Below are 15,768 nucleotides of genomic sequence, written 5' to 3'. Positions count from 1 at the left end.
CGCGTGTTCGTCAAGGTTGTTAGGAGATTTAAGTCAGCAACGTGTGTTTATTTTCCATCTCTTTCCAATCCTACGGAATAGATTAGAATGGAAATATCGAGTTCAATTGTTACTTCGTTCGTATATCTGTCAAGCGATTTTAGCCCTTATTTACACGTAACATACGAGTTTCGCCGAAGATTGCGTAGTTTCTGACATAAATGCAAATGACGTCACCAATTTGCAGGCTTTTTTCGTGGAATGACGGTTTTTCGGGTACCGAGTGTTTGTTTACTTAAAAAACGGACTTTTAAACGAAAAAAAACTGTGTTATTCATTGAAAAATTGTGATATATTTAGTGGTTTTGTTGGGGAAGTGTTTTCACCACGGAAAAGTCCAGTATTTTACGGTAAATATATAGGTTAAGGTTCGGATTCTTAAACCATTCGGGATATGACTCGCGGAAAAATCAACAAAATCATTTACGGAGAGCAATTTTACTTTCATCGCAAGGAGGGACGTTATGTTCGGCCTAAAAATAGAAATATTCCTTTGGCAGCTATTTTGGGTCGATCTCCCGTGATCTGTAAATTTGGCCGGGAACTGGCACGATTTTGTGAAGATCCTAAGGATGATGAAAATTGAGGAAAAGGGGCTCAGACTCGGCGTCTTTTCATCTCTTGTGATTGTAACAGTCGGCATTGTTGCATGAATATGGGCTTAACTTCTTCCTTAGTTTTTTACATGAAATTGCATATCATCTTTGGCTCGTTCAATGTGAGCAAGTTAAAGATTACTTAAAAATGCATACTGAAGAATACATGTTAAAACCATTTATGTGTCCCTAGGAACGTTTAATTAGACTTGTATGATCTATGATTATGTATATGATTTAATCATGACTACTTGCAAAACTTTGTTCTTCATTGCAGCATACATACAAGTTAATTATGACTTTATTTACTCATTATTGGCCTTGCACCGTAATAACAGTTCCCATACCACATCCAGAATTAAAAAAATATCCTAAAAATACTGGAATTTCTCCTTCGCAGAACTGAAATCCACCAAATTGCTGCATCTGGCCAGCCCTCTTCTTTTGTCCCCAAAATAAAATCACACACGACAGGAAGAACTATACTATTTTAAGATTCAAAAAGGTTAGTTCTGTATTTATAAGTTGAGGACCGCGGCATCCAGACGGTAAAGATGAGCAACATGGAGCTGCGTTCCAGTAGGTCTAGATCAAGAACTCCATATTTGAGTGAGGAATTCATTCAGAAGGAATCGAGCAGTGGGAACCGCGTGGAGAAGACTGGGACTAGGTTGATAAGAAAAACCACTGTTGTGAAGTAAGTTGTTCTTGCAGAGAGGGGAATTTCTGCTTGGGAAACTGAGTGAAATTTTCCTTTTCTCTTTTGAAAATGACGAGTTTGGGAAATATTCATGTGGCGTTTTGTACATTTGGAATCTTGAGACCACCTCTTGTGTTAAACTGCAGATTAATTTTTCCAGTTCCGCGTCCTAAATTTGAAAAAAGTATTTTTCAATGTCTATAATGAGCATGCTCCGTTATCTTATCAAAGAAAATGTTCATTTACAGGGCTAACCATTTAGCAGGGTAATAATTCTTGTAGTAAAATGATTATTTACCAATTAATATATTAAAATCAACAAGAATTGCTCATTCACTTTATTTCACTAATATTGATTTACGCCCACGGATTCCCGTACTATAATCCACTTTATTGTTCGACCTTGTCCTTCGCAAATCTGTAAATATAAATCTGTGACGATTCAGGTAAAGTCATTTCCATAAATAATATACTTATGTTCTTGTTCGTTTCTGCGATCGAAATTTAATCTTTCGATTTGAATTTAGGATCAACGAAAGCGCCTCCAGTTCTACAGACGAAGTCAACACTCTCAGGGCTACTTCGACCCCGTCACCGAAACTTAACAGTGTCAAGAAATCGTCTCCGGGCTTGAAGTCGGAACGGTCGCTACGCAGCCGCATCTTAAAAACATCAGATTATTCATCTGAAGATGGGGAAAATGAGGTCAGTTCCAGCAAAACCATCAGACAGAATCAGACCAACCAACTGATAGAAAACACTAAGGCTGTGGGCAACGGAAAGGAAATGCCGGCTTTGGAGTTGTACAGAAGGAGCGGCCGGTATTGGGAGTGAGTGCTTTTTTTCTTGATAATGCCCTGAATGGTTTGTAAACAAACTTTTTTATTTCCGTATGAATATCTCACTCTGCGTTGGCCTCGGTTGGATTCGTTAAATTTTTATTCTGAAACGAACTGTTTTGTTATTAATTTGGTTAAAAGTGATCTTATACAGGATTCGGTGCTAGTGCATATTAGGTATGAAACAGCGGCTATTTTGCATTTTTGTTTGTCTCAGACTTAATAAAAAATGGGATAGTGACGAAAAACACCAAATATCATGGAATGAATCCAGTAATCAATATTAATTGTCTTGGATGGAAAAATATCTCGTTAAATTATGTATCAAACTCACGAATACTGCAGCCAGTTGATATAGGTGAATAGGTTAGCTCTGCTAGTTTCTTGCCTCTGACTTTACAGATAAGTAATGTAGGTACTTGTAGGCAGGTTAGTGAAGATAGTTCCTTCGCCAAATTTTCAAGAAGCACGCTTGTTAGCAAACATTTTGTACAATTTTGTGATTTTCTAATGGTTCTCTTTTCGCTTTAAGTGTGTATCCCAAAACTGACTGGACCTACTCTCCACATTCCAAAGACCGAGTGGAAATTGCGCCAGGAGTTGTTGCTATGCCCAATATGTCCAGGAAAACCATCCACGCTTTGAATGATTCTGGTCTGTCATATGACTCTTCTCAGAACTTTTATTCAGAAAATGTGGCTCACAAATATATTAACACTGAAGACATGTTAACGTTGAAGTATGTTGGAGATTTAAGTGCAAAATCCAGACAAGGGGCTGGGTACAATGGTCACTCTGAAGAATATATGATCAGAAGGTGAGTAGGTTCTTGAAGGTGCAGTTAACATCAAAAGTTAACTTTCGGACTTTAAAGCCTTTTACTTCAATTTTTTTTTACAGGAGAACTGTCACGCAATGGACCTCTTTTAAGCTACTTCTCACCAAAATCTTCACCACTATTTTCACGACGATTTTCTCTATCTTCCGTTACTCCTACCGAGTGCAAACCGGAATATTCTCGCAAATTCATAAAATTGCCAGTCAAGTGATGTTGTGGGACACTTATTTGCTGTGGAAGACGCGACCCGGCCGAAAAGCCACTAAACTAGCCCTGTTGTGCTTGCTGCCGCTGTTGCTACTCGGGGGTAAGTAAAGAAAGACTGAGCAGTATGGCAGTATGTCTGCTGGCAATATATAAAAAACCTTCAGCCGATCGAGATTTGAGCATATTCAGATTTTTTTTGCCGCAAATTTGAGCGAAAATGTATCCTTTTTAGGTTTTCACTTATATTTGGTTACCGGATCGACCCTTGCCCTTTCCTGCCACCCTAACTGCGGCAAAATGGCGGTCGCCTATTTTAACTCGCTTTCCGATTCTATTTACGGGGCGTTTAAGTTTAACGACAACGTCAAGACTTAAGCTAATAACTAATACCAATTAACATTAGCCCACAGTGCCTTTCAACGTTCCAGGTTTTCTAGAGGACTTCGGGCATTTACCAAGTGGCTGAAAAAATTATTTTTGAAAGCCAATTTTTAGTGGATATTTGCCTTGTTTAAAAGTGCCGATACACAGTGATTGATCATAATGAGATTCCTTTTAGTTTATTTATTCTTTGTGTGCATCAAAAATCCGCGATTGACCCAAAGAGGAACATTTTTTTAACTAAACACTCTAAAAACCTTCAATTCTCAGCACTTTATATGAAGAATGGCCTTTAACAGCTCATTGATACTGAGGGAGTTTTATTTAAAAAAAAAAAAAAAAAAAAAACAGGCTGGGTTCCTCCATAGATTTTTAGGACATTACAAGTGTTTGGTTGCAAAATGGTCCTTGATATTTCTTCTGCAACTGCAATAGAATCACGCTATGAATTAGGCTATGGTCACGTTATAAATCACACGATATGGATATTTAAATGCCAGAAAAGACGGAAAGATTAACGGGAATTTTTGAACACTGAATTTAGGTACATCTTAGAGTTAACGTACCTCATAATCCCGTTAGACATCGTTATCGTAACTTCCTTCAAGTATTGCTAAAAGTACGAAAAAATGTGTTATTCCCTCTGATAAAAGAGCTAATTTATATTTCCTTTTAAGTATATTCTTACACTTATTACATTTTTTCACTAAAATCTTCTTTATATTTATACATATTTTATTAGCGACTTAATTATACCATAGTCATACATCACTAATTTTTATATCGTAAGAATTTGACTGCGTTTATGCCGCTTATTGAAGCTGAAGTGTAATAAGTACGAATATGTTAGTAGGGACCTTGCGACGTAAACGCAGTCATTAGCACTAAAAAAAAAACTATTCCCTGCAGTAATATTGTATATTTTGCTTTATAGTGTGGTGTTTGTAGGAATAAATCATTTTACGCATACAGTCAGCGTTTCTTTCCATCCCTGATCATAGCTTCTAACAGATTTGGTGGTTGTGAAACGGCAAGGGTCGAATTAAATAACAGTAAATTTATCACATAATCTTGTTAACGTAGCTCCTTGGAGATGAGTGTATTGGCAACGATCTAAAGAGCTATTTTCTTGTACGACCACCAATTCTGGTCGCCCTCTTTTTAAATATCCACCATTTCAGGTGCGTGGCTTCTATCAAGCCTTGGAAACTCTCTACACGGTACTGTTTTCAACTATACGAGTGCAGCTACCAATCTTATACCTTCATTTGCCCTTTGGGACACTGTACAGGTAAAACGCACCAAGCGCGATGTGACTTTTGAAGAACAAGATTTTCCTACTCCTTCGCCAAACGTTCAAGAAAAGATCGTGAAAATCACAGAGAAAATATATTTAGAACCTCCCAGTGCCAGCGACATAGCTGGTAGCTTTAGCTCTGAGCAGCTAGAAGCAATAGCAAAAGCTGTGAAACGGTTTCTGGACATTGAAGGTAAAAAAGAACCTGAAGTGGACACTGAGAGGTTGGTGCAGAGTATCGTAAATAACCCCAGCTTTGTTAATGAAATTAATAATTACTATAAAGCTGAGAGTGCTAGAGCTGAGGGTGTGGGTGTCAGCGAGGAACTGTTGACTAAGCAGCAGCTACTTATAGATACTTTGCTCAAAGAAATAGACAAGATGCGTAAGGACATTGTGTTAAATAATAAATTGAGGGGTGACGAGTACGCAAGGCTGTCACTGGATATGAAAAAATGTTGCGATAAACGCCCGATAATCAACATCGAGGGTTTCGTGTCTCGGGCTGTTAGTGACTTATTAAATAACCCGGAATTCCTGCGTACTCAACAAGGCTTAAACTCGTGGCTGCAGGCCCTATTCGTGGCCAAGCGAGATTTAGAATTTCATCTAGGCAACATCACCATGAGCATGGACTCTAAAATGGCCGAAGCTGTTGAATCTAGCGCTCATGTTTTTATGGAGAAAGTCACCACGCAGTTCAAAAAAACTGATGCTACGACTAACACAGACGAGAAATTTATTAAACGAATCGTAAAGGAGGCCTTAGCGATTTACGACGCTGATCGTACAGGACTGGTGGATTACGCCATGGAGAGCATGGGGGGACAAGTAGTAAGCACTCGCTGCACTGAATTATATAAGTACGGAAAGGCTGTGTTTTCGATCTTGGGAATTCCACTGTGGCAACACTCAAATAGTCCTAGAACTGTCATCACCCCCACTCTAGCCCCTGGTGACTGCTGGGCCTTCCAAAACTTCCCGGGTTTCGTTGTAGTCAAACTATCAAATACGGTAAAGATCGATGCTTTTTCCATGGAACACGTTTCAAGGCTGCTACTGCCAGACGGCAAAATGGATTCCGCCCCCAAAGACTTCGAAGTCTACGGATTGAGGGAGGAAAACGACAAAGAACCAGTTTTACTGGGTGTGTACCAGTTTGAACTGGACGGGGAGTCGTTGCAGTTTTTCTCCGTGCAAAAAGACAATCAAGTGTTCGATATGATTGAAATAAGGATACTGTCCAACCATGGAAACCCCAATTACACGTGTTTGTACAGGTTTAGGGTGCATGGGAGGGTGCATCATACAGCGGGGAGATGATTTGCGGTGTTCTCCGAACGGTTTTAGTGTTGTGCAATGTACAGTTACTAAAAAAACTCTCAATATTTCGCAATAAATGTAAATAATAATGCGCTAATTGGGCTTCCAAACCGACGCGGCGACGGCAGCGGTTTTTGAAGCTGCTTGACCCTTAGGAGTAAAATATGAGTGCTGCGTCTGTTGGAAGAGGCTTTATGCGAGTTTAGACTGCTTAATTTCGCTCTATTTTTTGGGGAATAACGGCTCACGTACTAGTAGGGACTGTTGGGGCAGTGGAATTGCCCTTCACTGAGGGCTCGGACGAACACTTGTTAACGTCTCGGTGGCAGATCTAGCGCCATCTGGTGTGGGACGATCTAAGATTGGTAAGAAGGCTAGGAAAACAAAACAATAGCGCTCCAGCTGTCAGTGTTAACGATATTTCCGCGTCCTTTCCTAAAACATCAAATTTCCGGTGAAAATGTGGAAAAACTTAGGAAAATTTAGGGCAAATTTTACGGTAAATAAATCGAAACGTAACGAGTATTCGTGCGGGATTAACCTCCGTTGAAAACGAATAAAAATCGTACTTTTAAAATCCGATTTTTTTTACCATATCGGGAATTCGCATCGGTTATGTTCGGGTCTCCGAAGTCGCACGACCACAGAGCAACATCCCAGAAATTACGTAGGCGAAGATGATATCCGACAGCGCAGTGCGTGCAGTGTCGTAAATAAACAACTTCATTCAACGGTTGAGAAGTGACACTTTTTGACATGATGCTCAACAAAAAATTGATTTGAGGTAAGCGATTGATTGATCATTGTACTGGCCTGTGAGGCGCTATTCCCCAAAAATAAAATTAAGTATGAACAATCCGCCTCAAACGCATCGCACATATTTTTAACTTTTCTCACCAAAGAAGCTGATAATTTTAAGCTATACGAATTGTTTATTGGTTGGTGTGGCAGTGATTCAAAGCGAGTTTATTTTGTTATTTATTGCGTGTAAGGATTAATTTACGTGTTTTTTTTTGATTTTGAGATTTATTGTAAGTAACCCACGTTGAAGTAGAAGTAGGAGATAGCGGCACGTTGAAGTTTTAAGGAAATTCATTTAAGTTGTTCCGTCTTTATACAAGCACTCTATACATCTGCAGTATTTAGATTTTCCTCTGCGTAGTATGCCAAATGAAGTTTTATGTACTTACTTATTACTTATAGTTTTCACTTTCTGTTTATTACGTACAGTATCGCTCGCACAGTTCGAAATAGACCTTATAGTTACCACCAACTTCGGAAACCCTCATTAATGTGCTTTTGCCCTCTTTTACTAGTATATTAAGCCATCTAGTCCTTTTATCATCGTTTATAGATTTTAAGCCTAGAAACAAGTTTTAACACAGGCCTGTAACGTTTCGTCTTTACTTTGTTTTGCACGATGCACACAAGTTATTATTAGGGAAAAAAGATTATAGTACAAAGACAAATAAGCCTTACGAAAGCGCCCTTTCTAGAGCATAAGATATCGAATCGAAACTTTCGGTTTTAGGAAAAAAATTGCTATCAAACGGCAGTATTTTTTGTTGGATTTAGCTCGAAATCATATTTTACGTGTTTTAGCATCCAAACAGCTGTTTATAATGACGAAATTTCGCTATTTTATCGAACAAGTGCCTTAGAGTCGTAAATAAATAGCATTTCTGAGAGTGTCTCATTTTATTTTTTGTTAATTTGTTTTCTTTTCCTTCATATGAGATGCATAATTTGGATCTCTGCGTATTTATTAATAATTAGTTATCGATGTGTATCATAATTATCAAATCTCAGTACATTTTTTACCCTTTTTTGAATTCAAATAAATTTCTTTTTTGTTTGTATTAGTTTTAATCCCCAATTCTCCAGATGTGCGTTGCCAAATTTGTCAAATACGCCCTATATAGCGGTGTCCAATATAAACTCAAAATATACCTATATAAGTTGTCTCACATATACTACGTCTACGATCACAGCGTCTCACATATTACGAATACATGGCCTCGTCACAGCGCAAGTAAATCGGCGAAACCGCATGGCATGCATCATTTCACTCGTAGCCAAGAGATTCTCAAAAGCAAAGAAGGCCGCACCTGTTGCTTGCGATGGTTTGAACAGGCGAGGGGCATTTTTTCACTGTGTTAAATTTCAAAGAAAACTCATTTTGAAATAATAAAAGTACTTTAATGCGCAACACTTTATTACAAAAAATATCGCTATTGTACTTGAATATAAAAATGAACGTCAGGTAGATGCAACTCAAACGAAAGTTACACTAGCAAAACCGCGAGTTTTCCTAAAAGATGTTCGACAAAATGGCCAAGGTCCCTGCTCAAACTTTAACAGGGCAAAAAAACACTTTAATATTTTGCTGGCTAATCGATGGGAATTATTTCCTCCTTGACAAAGAATTCAACAACTTCCTCCTCCACGTTATCGGTGTCTGCGTCTAACTCGTCGGTATCTACATCTGCAACATTCTTTTATCAGCACCGAGATACTTTAAACAGAAACGAATACTTACTATTTCTAAGAGCCAATCTGCTGGCTTTATTCGCCTCCCAACGTTTAATTTGCTGCTCTCGGTACTGATTGAACTTCTCCATGAGGGCTGCCCGTTTCTCTATTAACTCTTTAGAAGCCTTTGATTGTCGCATACGGTCCTTGCTCTCAAATTGCGCGTAATACTTCTTCAGATTCTTTTTGATCTCCTTTTGTTGCTTTTCGGTCAAAAGAGTGGCCGGACGGGGACGCCAGAGTATTTGCGCGAAACGTTCTAAGTTGATGCGCTTTAGGATTTTTCCTTGGAAGGACCACATCCAGTAACCTAAGAAAAGCATAATTCATTAACATTATCGTATAGAAAATAAGCATACAGAATTTCGTTTGATTGAACAAGTAAACAATGACGGAAATCTGTCTTCACAGTCAATGGGCTTTTTACACATTTTACTTACCAGTGTCCACTTTGCACTTCCAATACGAGACTGCGGTGAAGACGTAGCGGCCGGTGGAGTCCCACTCTACATCGGACATTTGGTAATGATCAGTTGAATTCATTATTAAAAATTCGTGGGTGTCCACGAATTCCAAAGAACCTCCTGTAATTTTTGTTTAATGTGAAAATCGTATAGTTACTCAAAAAAAAGTTCAAACCTCCATTGCTACCAACTCCAGCCAAAACGATGAACTGACCGTTGGGGGACCAGAATAAGTGGTTGCAGGCACGTTTGTCGAATTTTTTCAGCAAGTTGGGAGCTAAACCCACCCTAAAAACGTTTAAAAACCACTTAAAAATGTCGTTATTCTTTGAAATGAATCCCACATACTTGACTTCATAAAAACTGACATTGATGTTAGGAGGTTCTCCATGAATCATGGCAAATTTGGTGCCCACAGGTTCCCACGCGAAAGCTTGTATGGGCTCTTTAATCTCCACACTGTCAACAGGCACTTGCTTCTCTCTCATGTGGAAAATTTCAAAGTTGCAGTACATTCCTGAGTACTTCATTTCACTTTTCTCTTTCCTTGCCTTGGAGTATCTATCCACTTTAACACACAAATAATCCCCAGATTTTTGCCAATGAATCTTGCAGTCAGCCACATTAAACAAGTTTTTTTTTCGCATTTCATTTCTATTCGGCAGTTCTAAGAGGGTGACGCTGGCCGGAACATCTTTGTCTTCAGCCACCCAATAAGCTACTATATTATCAGTTGGTGACCTAAAATACCTCTCATTTTGGTTCCTCTGAGAAGACATTTTTTATGAGATTTTACCAGTTAAAATCCCTAATTCCGTTAATTTTTATTGATTTTTTGTCAAGAAGGCCAAATGATGGAGTCTCATAAATTGACAAAACATCATTGCCAATCCTACCGAAATATTTGTCATCATGTGACCACCTAAAGATTGGCCATGTCGAAGGACCTTCAGGAGTAAACGATCTTTTTTCCATTCCACCTCTAAAACCACACTCAATAATAACCAATATTCATGGAAACTCTAGGATTGATTACCGAATGTCCCATATAATAATCCACTTTTGATCTGGATTCTGTGGGTCTCCATCAGGGGAATATGTTACTAAATACTTTTCACAGGGAGAGAAATCAATATATTGAACATGAGGATGGGCAAACTTTTTGTACTGGGTAAAGCTGGGTCCTGCCCATAATGCAATACCTAGTTTGTGGAAGGTTGCTAAATATGTACCCAAAGGAGACCACTTAATGTAGGTTTGGGTCCAATTCTAAAATTGTACTCTAAATTATTGAGTTTTCCATGAAAATTTGCAGAAAATGTTAATTGTCATATTTTATAGGAATTTTCTTTTTAATTTATAACTCAGAAATAACAATAGAAATAACAACTTAAACTTACGTTGCGTTCCTCAATAACATTTGGCTCTGGCAATGTATTCTGCCAAATCTGGACATTCTGTCCATTATGAGTTACTACTGCATACTGATCATAAGCATCTGAGTCCAACAAATAATGGTGCAAATCCGCTTGCCCTTCATAGGGTCTTGGTTGCGGAGGTTCCCATTTGTCAGGAATATCCTCATATTTTGCAAAATCGGTAAACAGATTAACTTGAAAAGTGTGCAACTTGTCAAGTTTGAAATTGTTAGTTAAATTGACTGCCTCAAGGGCATGAGTGGGATTTGAATACTCCAGAAAGATGTAGCCTTTTGTGGTTCCTTCTGCGTCAACAGGATAGTATTCGTTCACGAGGTTGCCAAACTTACTAAACACCTTGTTGATGACCGATTTCAGCTTGTCAAGCCGATTGGGGCCCACTTTGGGGACCCCATCAACAACAATAACGCTTTCATATCCGTCAGTTTCTTTAGGTTTTTGAGACAGAACCTCGGGAAGAAGCTCTGGAAGAGTTTAGTGCTTAATTAGACGGAGCTTTGAACTAGACAAGGGGCTCAATATGTGAGTATACATAACCTAAATTGGGAGATATGAACACTCACCGGAATCGGAGACGTCGTCAACGAAACCTTCAGGATCGCTGAAATTGGGTTCTTCGCCATCGCTAGACGTTTCTAAGTCGTGCTTTTTAGGGCTTTCTTCGCCTTTTTCGTCGCCTTTTTTTGGTCTTGCCATTTCGGCACGCGGAATGGTACTTTCGCAGAGACGCCAATGTTGCCACGTACCTTATCACAAATCTACATCAATTTCATTTAGATGTGGACGAATCAGCTTGCTTAGCTGAAACATAAATCCGGTGTCAGAACTGGGGCTGTTTCAACACTGAGTGCGAATTAGATCAATTTATGAAGTTGAGTTTTGTTGTCATAATTTTCATTAAGGAATTTAAAAATCCCGAGACAAGTACGAAACACCCTAATATCGAATAAAAGACCCTACGTGGCAACATCGCGAACCAAGTAAATTTCTGTCAACTGTGTTATCGTTAAGATTGTGCACCGGAACGTTCAGAGTTGCTCCCTGGACAGAGCAAACGCAGTGCAGGGTTGCTCCACTAAAGGTTATTTCAATTATTTATTCAGATGTTTCGATCATTAGTATCATTAATTTCGATCTATCGAAACGTAATCTCAAACGAACTCCAAACAGGAAAATTCAGAGGCTTCGAAGCAACATAAATACGTGAATCTCTTGGTTCTTTACATAATCAGTGAACTGTCACTAGAGCTGACAGAGAACCGAGTTTGATTCTGTAAACTGAGTGCGAAAACTGAAAATTCATTTCGAGGGTTAGGAAGTGGGTTAACCGATGTCTCAGGTCTAGGTACGTTCTGTGCCCCTGTAGGTTTTTTTGAGTAATACCCGTTAAATGGTCCTTCACTCAAATTTTTGACATATATCACATGATCTATAAACCGTCAAAAGTTCAGAATATTTTTGTTAGAATATTAAACTTTTGAGAGACTTAAACTCCGTGAATTATTAATTAAAATAGTATATATCATTCACAGCAAATATGAGGAATTACAACAGCAGCGGCAGTTGCCGGAGACCAAAAATCGTCGAGGATGGAGCATCCACTAGCCGCGAAGCCCCATCTCTACAAATGGAACTCGGTAGTTTTTAACCCATTTATTCACCCCAAAGTTCCCTTATTTAAGTTCTTATTCTTGTGCAGAACTTTTGGCCATTAGGGCCAAGAATCAAGAACTGACGAAAGCCCATGCAAAGCTAGTCCATGACTTGTATGCTTTGAGAAACGAAAACGATAATCTTAGGGCTCAATTGATTGAAATACAGGCCAAGTATTCTGTGAGGGTTGAAAGTGCTTTGTAGGTATGTTTTTGATAGTGATAACCGAATAATGTTTAGGCTCAAGAAGCTGAATATGCAGTAATAAAAAAGGAAATTGAAAAGCATTCCTCCTCACTCTTGGACGTGGTTAATTTAGTGCTTCTATTGAGAGGAGGGAGGCCGAAGAGCTTGCCAGGTGAGGAGGTTTAAAGTAGTTGATTTTAATAAAAGAAGATGTTTGATTTACTGTTTGATTAAGTTTTGATGTGTGTCAGTATCTCGAGATTTGAATAGCCGATGTGTCTCCTGCTTGTAAAACTGGGTTAGGTATCTGATTTGTGACATCCTGCTTCATTTTTCTCAAATAAATATTGACAGTGACAGACAGATCAAAGTATTGCTTCTATAGCTATATATATATATATATATACGGTGTTTTTAAAATGTCTGCGTTTTGAGATACAAAATTAGGATTATAGTCATGGTTTACATTATCATCTGTGCAAAAAGGGACACAAGATTCGACTGCTTGTAACCTTTTTTCTAATTCATGTGTAGAGGTTGATCCCAAACCCAGAGCAGTCACCCACACAGTCAAACCCCACAATGTAAATGGCACAATCTTGAACCATCCTCGAATTGCATTAACCCGTATGGCCAATGTTACCAATAAAAGAACACATGAGCTGCCTAGTTGCAGTACTATTAACGAAAATTTTGAAGATTCTGTACCATCAACTTCAAATGAAGGTGACGCCTTAGAAGACTCTGGTTCAGAGGATGAGGAAGTTGGTATTCTATTATAGGTTGATTGAAAGAAAAGTGAGAATGTGGTTTTGTAGGAGATTAATAGTAGAGTGTCTGTGGCAAGGAGGGGAGTCATAGTGACGCCTAGTAACGCTATGGAGGATGGTAAGTGGGAGGCTAAGGCATATTCTTTAAGTCGTTTTTGTCATCCTTAAAAAGAAACTCATACGAAGCAGGTCACATACTGTACTATTGATACTATGAAATGGTCCTTGTAGTATATTTCTATCCCCTTTGAAAAATTTACAGATGGAGATCAGCTTGAAGATGAACAAGAGCTGACTTCAACAGAATTAGAAAATAGGTATTATTGCTTTGTTTATACCACAGACTATTACACAACATTTAGTGTCTTTCTAGGAGACTGAGTACTATTAATGAAGAATCTTTTGGAGCCCCTGCAGAAAACAAAACCACCTTTGGAGAGGTTTGATAATCTCCCCTTGAAAGTTCTTGATAAGTAAAAAATTTACTTAGGTGAAGATTTACTTGAGCCGGCTTTCAAATGAAGAGCTGCAAGCGAGCTCACAGAACAACTCCTGTTCTTCTCTTGAAGCCAATGCGAACGATACCTACTTAAACATCGAGGCCACAGTTATCGAGAATGAAGGCAATAGAGTGCGAACTGATATTATGATTTTTTCGCCTAGATCCAATTCCACTCGATTAGAGCAGAGTTTGAGCAGTGTAAGCGCCGAGCATAATTACGTGTTAGATTTGATTGAAAGGCGTTTTTAGTTCGAGGGAAGGACAAGTTCAGCTTGTAATACGCCTCAAGTCCAGAACTCTGTGGTCACTCCCCGCTCTCTCGGTTATAATAACAGTAACGAAAACGAGGTAATTTGATTTCTTATTTCTTGGGCCACAAGTTTTCTTACAGAATGAACTTATGTTACTCTTAGTTTCAAAACAGTCCCTCCATCATCCCGTGGTATCCCACCCCTTCGATGTCAGCATTGGGAGATATTGATCAGTCAGTACACGACAATCGAACAGAGTTAGTATCTATTCCCCCTTGAAATATTTTGCTTTTATTGTAAAATGGTTGCAAGAAGGAACCAAGAAAAGAGTCCAATGTCATTCTCTAAGACTCCATCGTCCATAAAAAGGCCGAGAACCACCTGGCGTCAGCGAAGCACTTTACAAAGGAAGGACTCTTCCCCCTTGTCAGTCAGATCTAGCAATGTAACCCAAAGAGAGTTGTTCAGTCTGAAGTCCAGCGTCAAGTAAGACATTTCCACTGGATTTAAGATTCAGTTGAAAATTTGTCGGTCCAGTTTAAGTGACGAAGGAGTGCGCACTCCCACAGTATTTCTGCAAAAGCTGGAAAGCCCAACTGAGAATGCTTCCAGACTTTTACGGGGCGTCTGTGCTCCGGCGTATCTTGAGGAAGCGGACGAGAAGGAACCCGACGAAAACGTATTATCTCGTAACGTAAAGGCAAAACCATCTACGAGCCGCAAAGCTAAGAGCAAAAGCAGGAGTAGATCTCCGAAATCTGCTGCCAAAAAGAAGAGGAGCGGCCCAAGTGAAGGCAGCCATAGTGAGATGAGAGATGTTCAGATAAGACTGTCGAATATTGTTGGTAAACAGACGAGGGAGGCAGAGGTACCAGAGAATAAGTAAGTGGGATAAAAAATCACAGATTTTGGCTTAAATTAGCGATATTAGGTCTGGGAGGCCGGAGAGGGCTGCCAAGCCAAAAAACCTGAAAGAAGCTTCGCTTCTAGGGTAAGCAAACATGTTTTTCATGCAGTTTTTCTGAGTTCTAAAGCCTCGTAACGTAAATTTCGTTTCAGGAAAATGAGGAGAGAAAATTAGGTATAAAAATATACTGCAACTTACTATTATTTATTATTACCTTTTTTATGTATTGCGTTGACTTAAATTCGTAACAATTTTTTTTACTTCAGCCAATTTTTATTGTTCGTCTAGGTTTATTGGTATAATAAGAATTTATGTCCAAGGTATATAAATAACGAAATATTTGATAATATCGGTTTCTTATCATTTTTCCCCAGTTCTCTGATTTTAGGTCCTAAACGGCAACGTCGCTTGCTCAAGTGAGTGCCCATCCAGACGGATGTTGGTGTGCATTTCTGTCAAACATTGACGTATCGCTTGGGAAAGTGAAACCAAACACGAAGCGCGATTATTAGCACTTTCTCATCCATGGAGACACAGATGGTCTCATGAGGAACCACCTGGCAATTTGTTTTAGAACGCTCATAGAGAAAACAGATTGATTGAAAAACCGCTGCGTTCCTGAAGGTCTTTACGAACCGGGGATGTGAGCACGACGGGGTACCACTGAGAAAGAAACAAGGAGTCAAGGACGGAAGAGCTTTCCTTGAATTTCTCCGCTCTTCCAGCGGCAATCGTGAACTTTGACATTTACCGAGCCTCGTGTGGTTTGGGAACGCGGTAATAAGCACGAAATTCGGCTTAACGAATGTGAAGTAAACTGAACAATTGAATTCGAGAAAGCAAC

General features: G+C 39.1%; 3 protein-coding genes across 6 annotated transcripts; 2 read left to right on the top strand and 1 right to left on the bottom strand.

The window, feature by feature from the left end:
* Window positions 1-182: 182 nt before the first annotated feature.
* Window positions 183-8,075, top strand: LOC136340073 (klaroid protein-like). 2 transcript variants are annotated; one of them, XM_066283798.1, is made up of 6 exons: window positions 183-389; window positions 1,036-1,332; window positions 1,863-2,165; window positions 2,707-2,991; window positions 3,075-3,319; window positions 4,782-8,075. In XM_066283798.1, exons 2-6 carry the CDS (start codon window positions 1,190-1,192, stop codon window positions 6,218-6,220), a joined length of 2,415 nt encoding a protein of 804 aa, XP_066139895.1. In that variant the 5' UTR covers window positions 183-389; window positions 1,036-1,189; the 3' UTR covers window positions 6,221-8,075. The 2 variants fall into 2 exon arrangements, with proteins under 2 accessions (XP_066139895.1, XP_066139896.1); XM_066283799.1 differs by lacking the exons at window positions 183-389; window positions 1,036-1,332; window positions 1,863-2,165 and adding an exon at window positions 2,181-2,351.
* On the top strand, window positions 6,866-15,271 carry LOC136340076 (micronuclear linker histone polyprotein-like). Of its 3 annotated transcripts, none has more exons than XM_066283803.1 (15): window positions 6,866-7,004; window positions 12,188-12,292; window positions 12,355-12,488; window positions 12,549-12,666; window positions 13,029-13,258; window positions 13,313-13,382; window positions 13,527-13,581; window positions 13,638-13,704; window positions 13,755-13,964; window positions 14,016-14,114; window positions 14,180-14,274; window positions 14,330-14,503; window positions 14,555-14,899; window positions 14,949-15,008; window positions 15,077-15,271. In XM_066283803.1, the coding sequence occupies exons 2-15, from the start codon at window positions 12,193-12,195 to the stop codon at window positions 15,096-15,098; spliced, it is 1,779 nt and encodes a 592-aa protein (XP_066139900.1). In that variant the 5' UTR covers window positions 6,866-7,004; window positions 12,188-12,192; the 3' UTR covers window positions 15,099-15,271. The 3 variants fall into 3 exon arrangements, with proteins under 3 accessions (XP_066139900.1, XP_066139899.1, XP_066139901.1); XM_066283802.1 differs by lacking the exon at window positions 6,866-7,004 and adding an exon at window positions 11,807-12,000; XM_066283804.1 differs by lacking the exon at window positions 6,866-7,004 and adding an exon at window positions 11,808-12,000 and having other exon boundaries at window positions 14,333-14,503.
* On the bottom strand, window positions 8,398-11,502 carry eIF3b (eukaryotic translation initiation factor 3 subunit b). The gene is made up of 9 exons (XM_066283801.1): window positions 11,219-11,502; window positions 10,617-11,119; window positions 10,253-10,485; window positions 10,013-10,198; window positions 9,565-9,957; window positions 9,392-9,504; window positions 9,193-9,336; window positions 8,760-9,062; window positions 8,398-8,705 (listed from the first exon to the last, which is right to left on the bottom strand). Exons 1-9 carry the CDS (start codon window positions 11,349-11,351, stop codon window positions 8,611-8,613), a joined length of 2,103 nt encoding a protein of 700 aa, XP_066139898.1. The 5' UTR covers window positions 11,352-11,502; the 3' UTR covers window positions 8,398-8,610.
* Window positions 15,272-15,768: the final 497 nt, after the last annotated feature.

Source organism: Euwallacea fornicatus, chromosome 7 (assembly GCF_040115645.1).
Source record: "Euwallacea fornicatus isolate EFF26 chromosome 7, ASM4011564v1, whole genome shotgun sequence".
Classification (NCBI taxonomy): domain Eukaryota; kingdom Metazoa; phylum Arthropoda; class Insecta; order Coleoptera; family Curculionidae; genus Euwallacea; species Euwallacea fornicatus.
The sequence above is the reverse complement of the archived record's forward strand: the minus strand, read 5'-3'. Positions and strand labels throughout refer to the sequence as shown.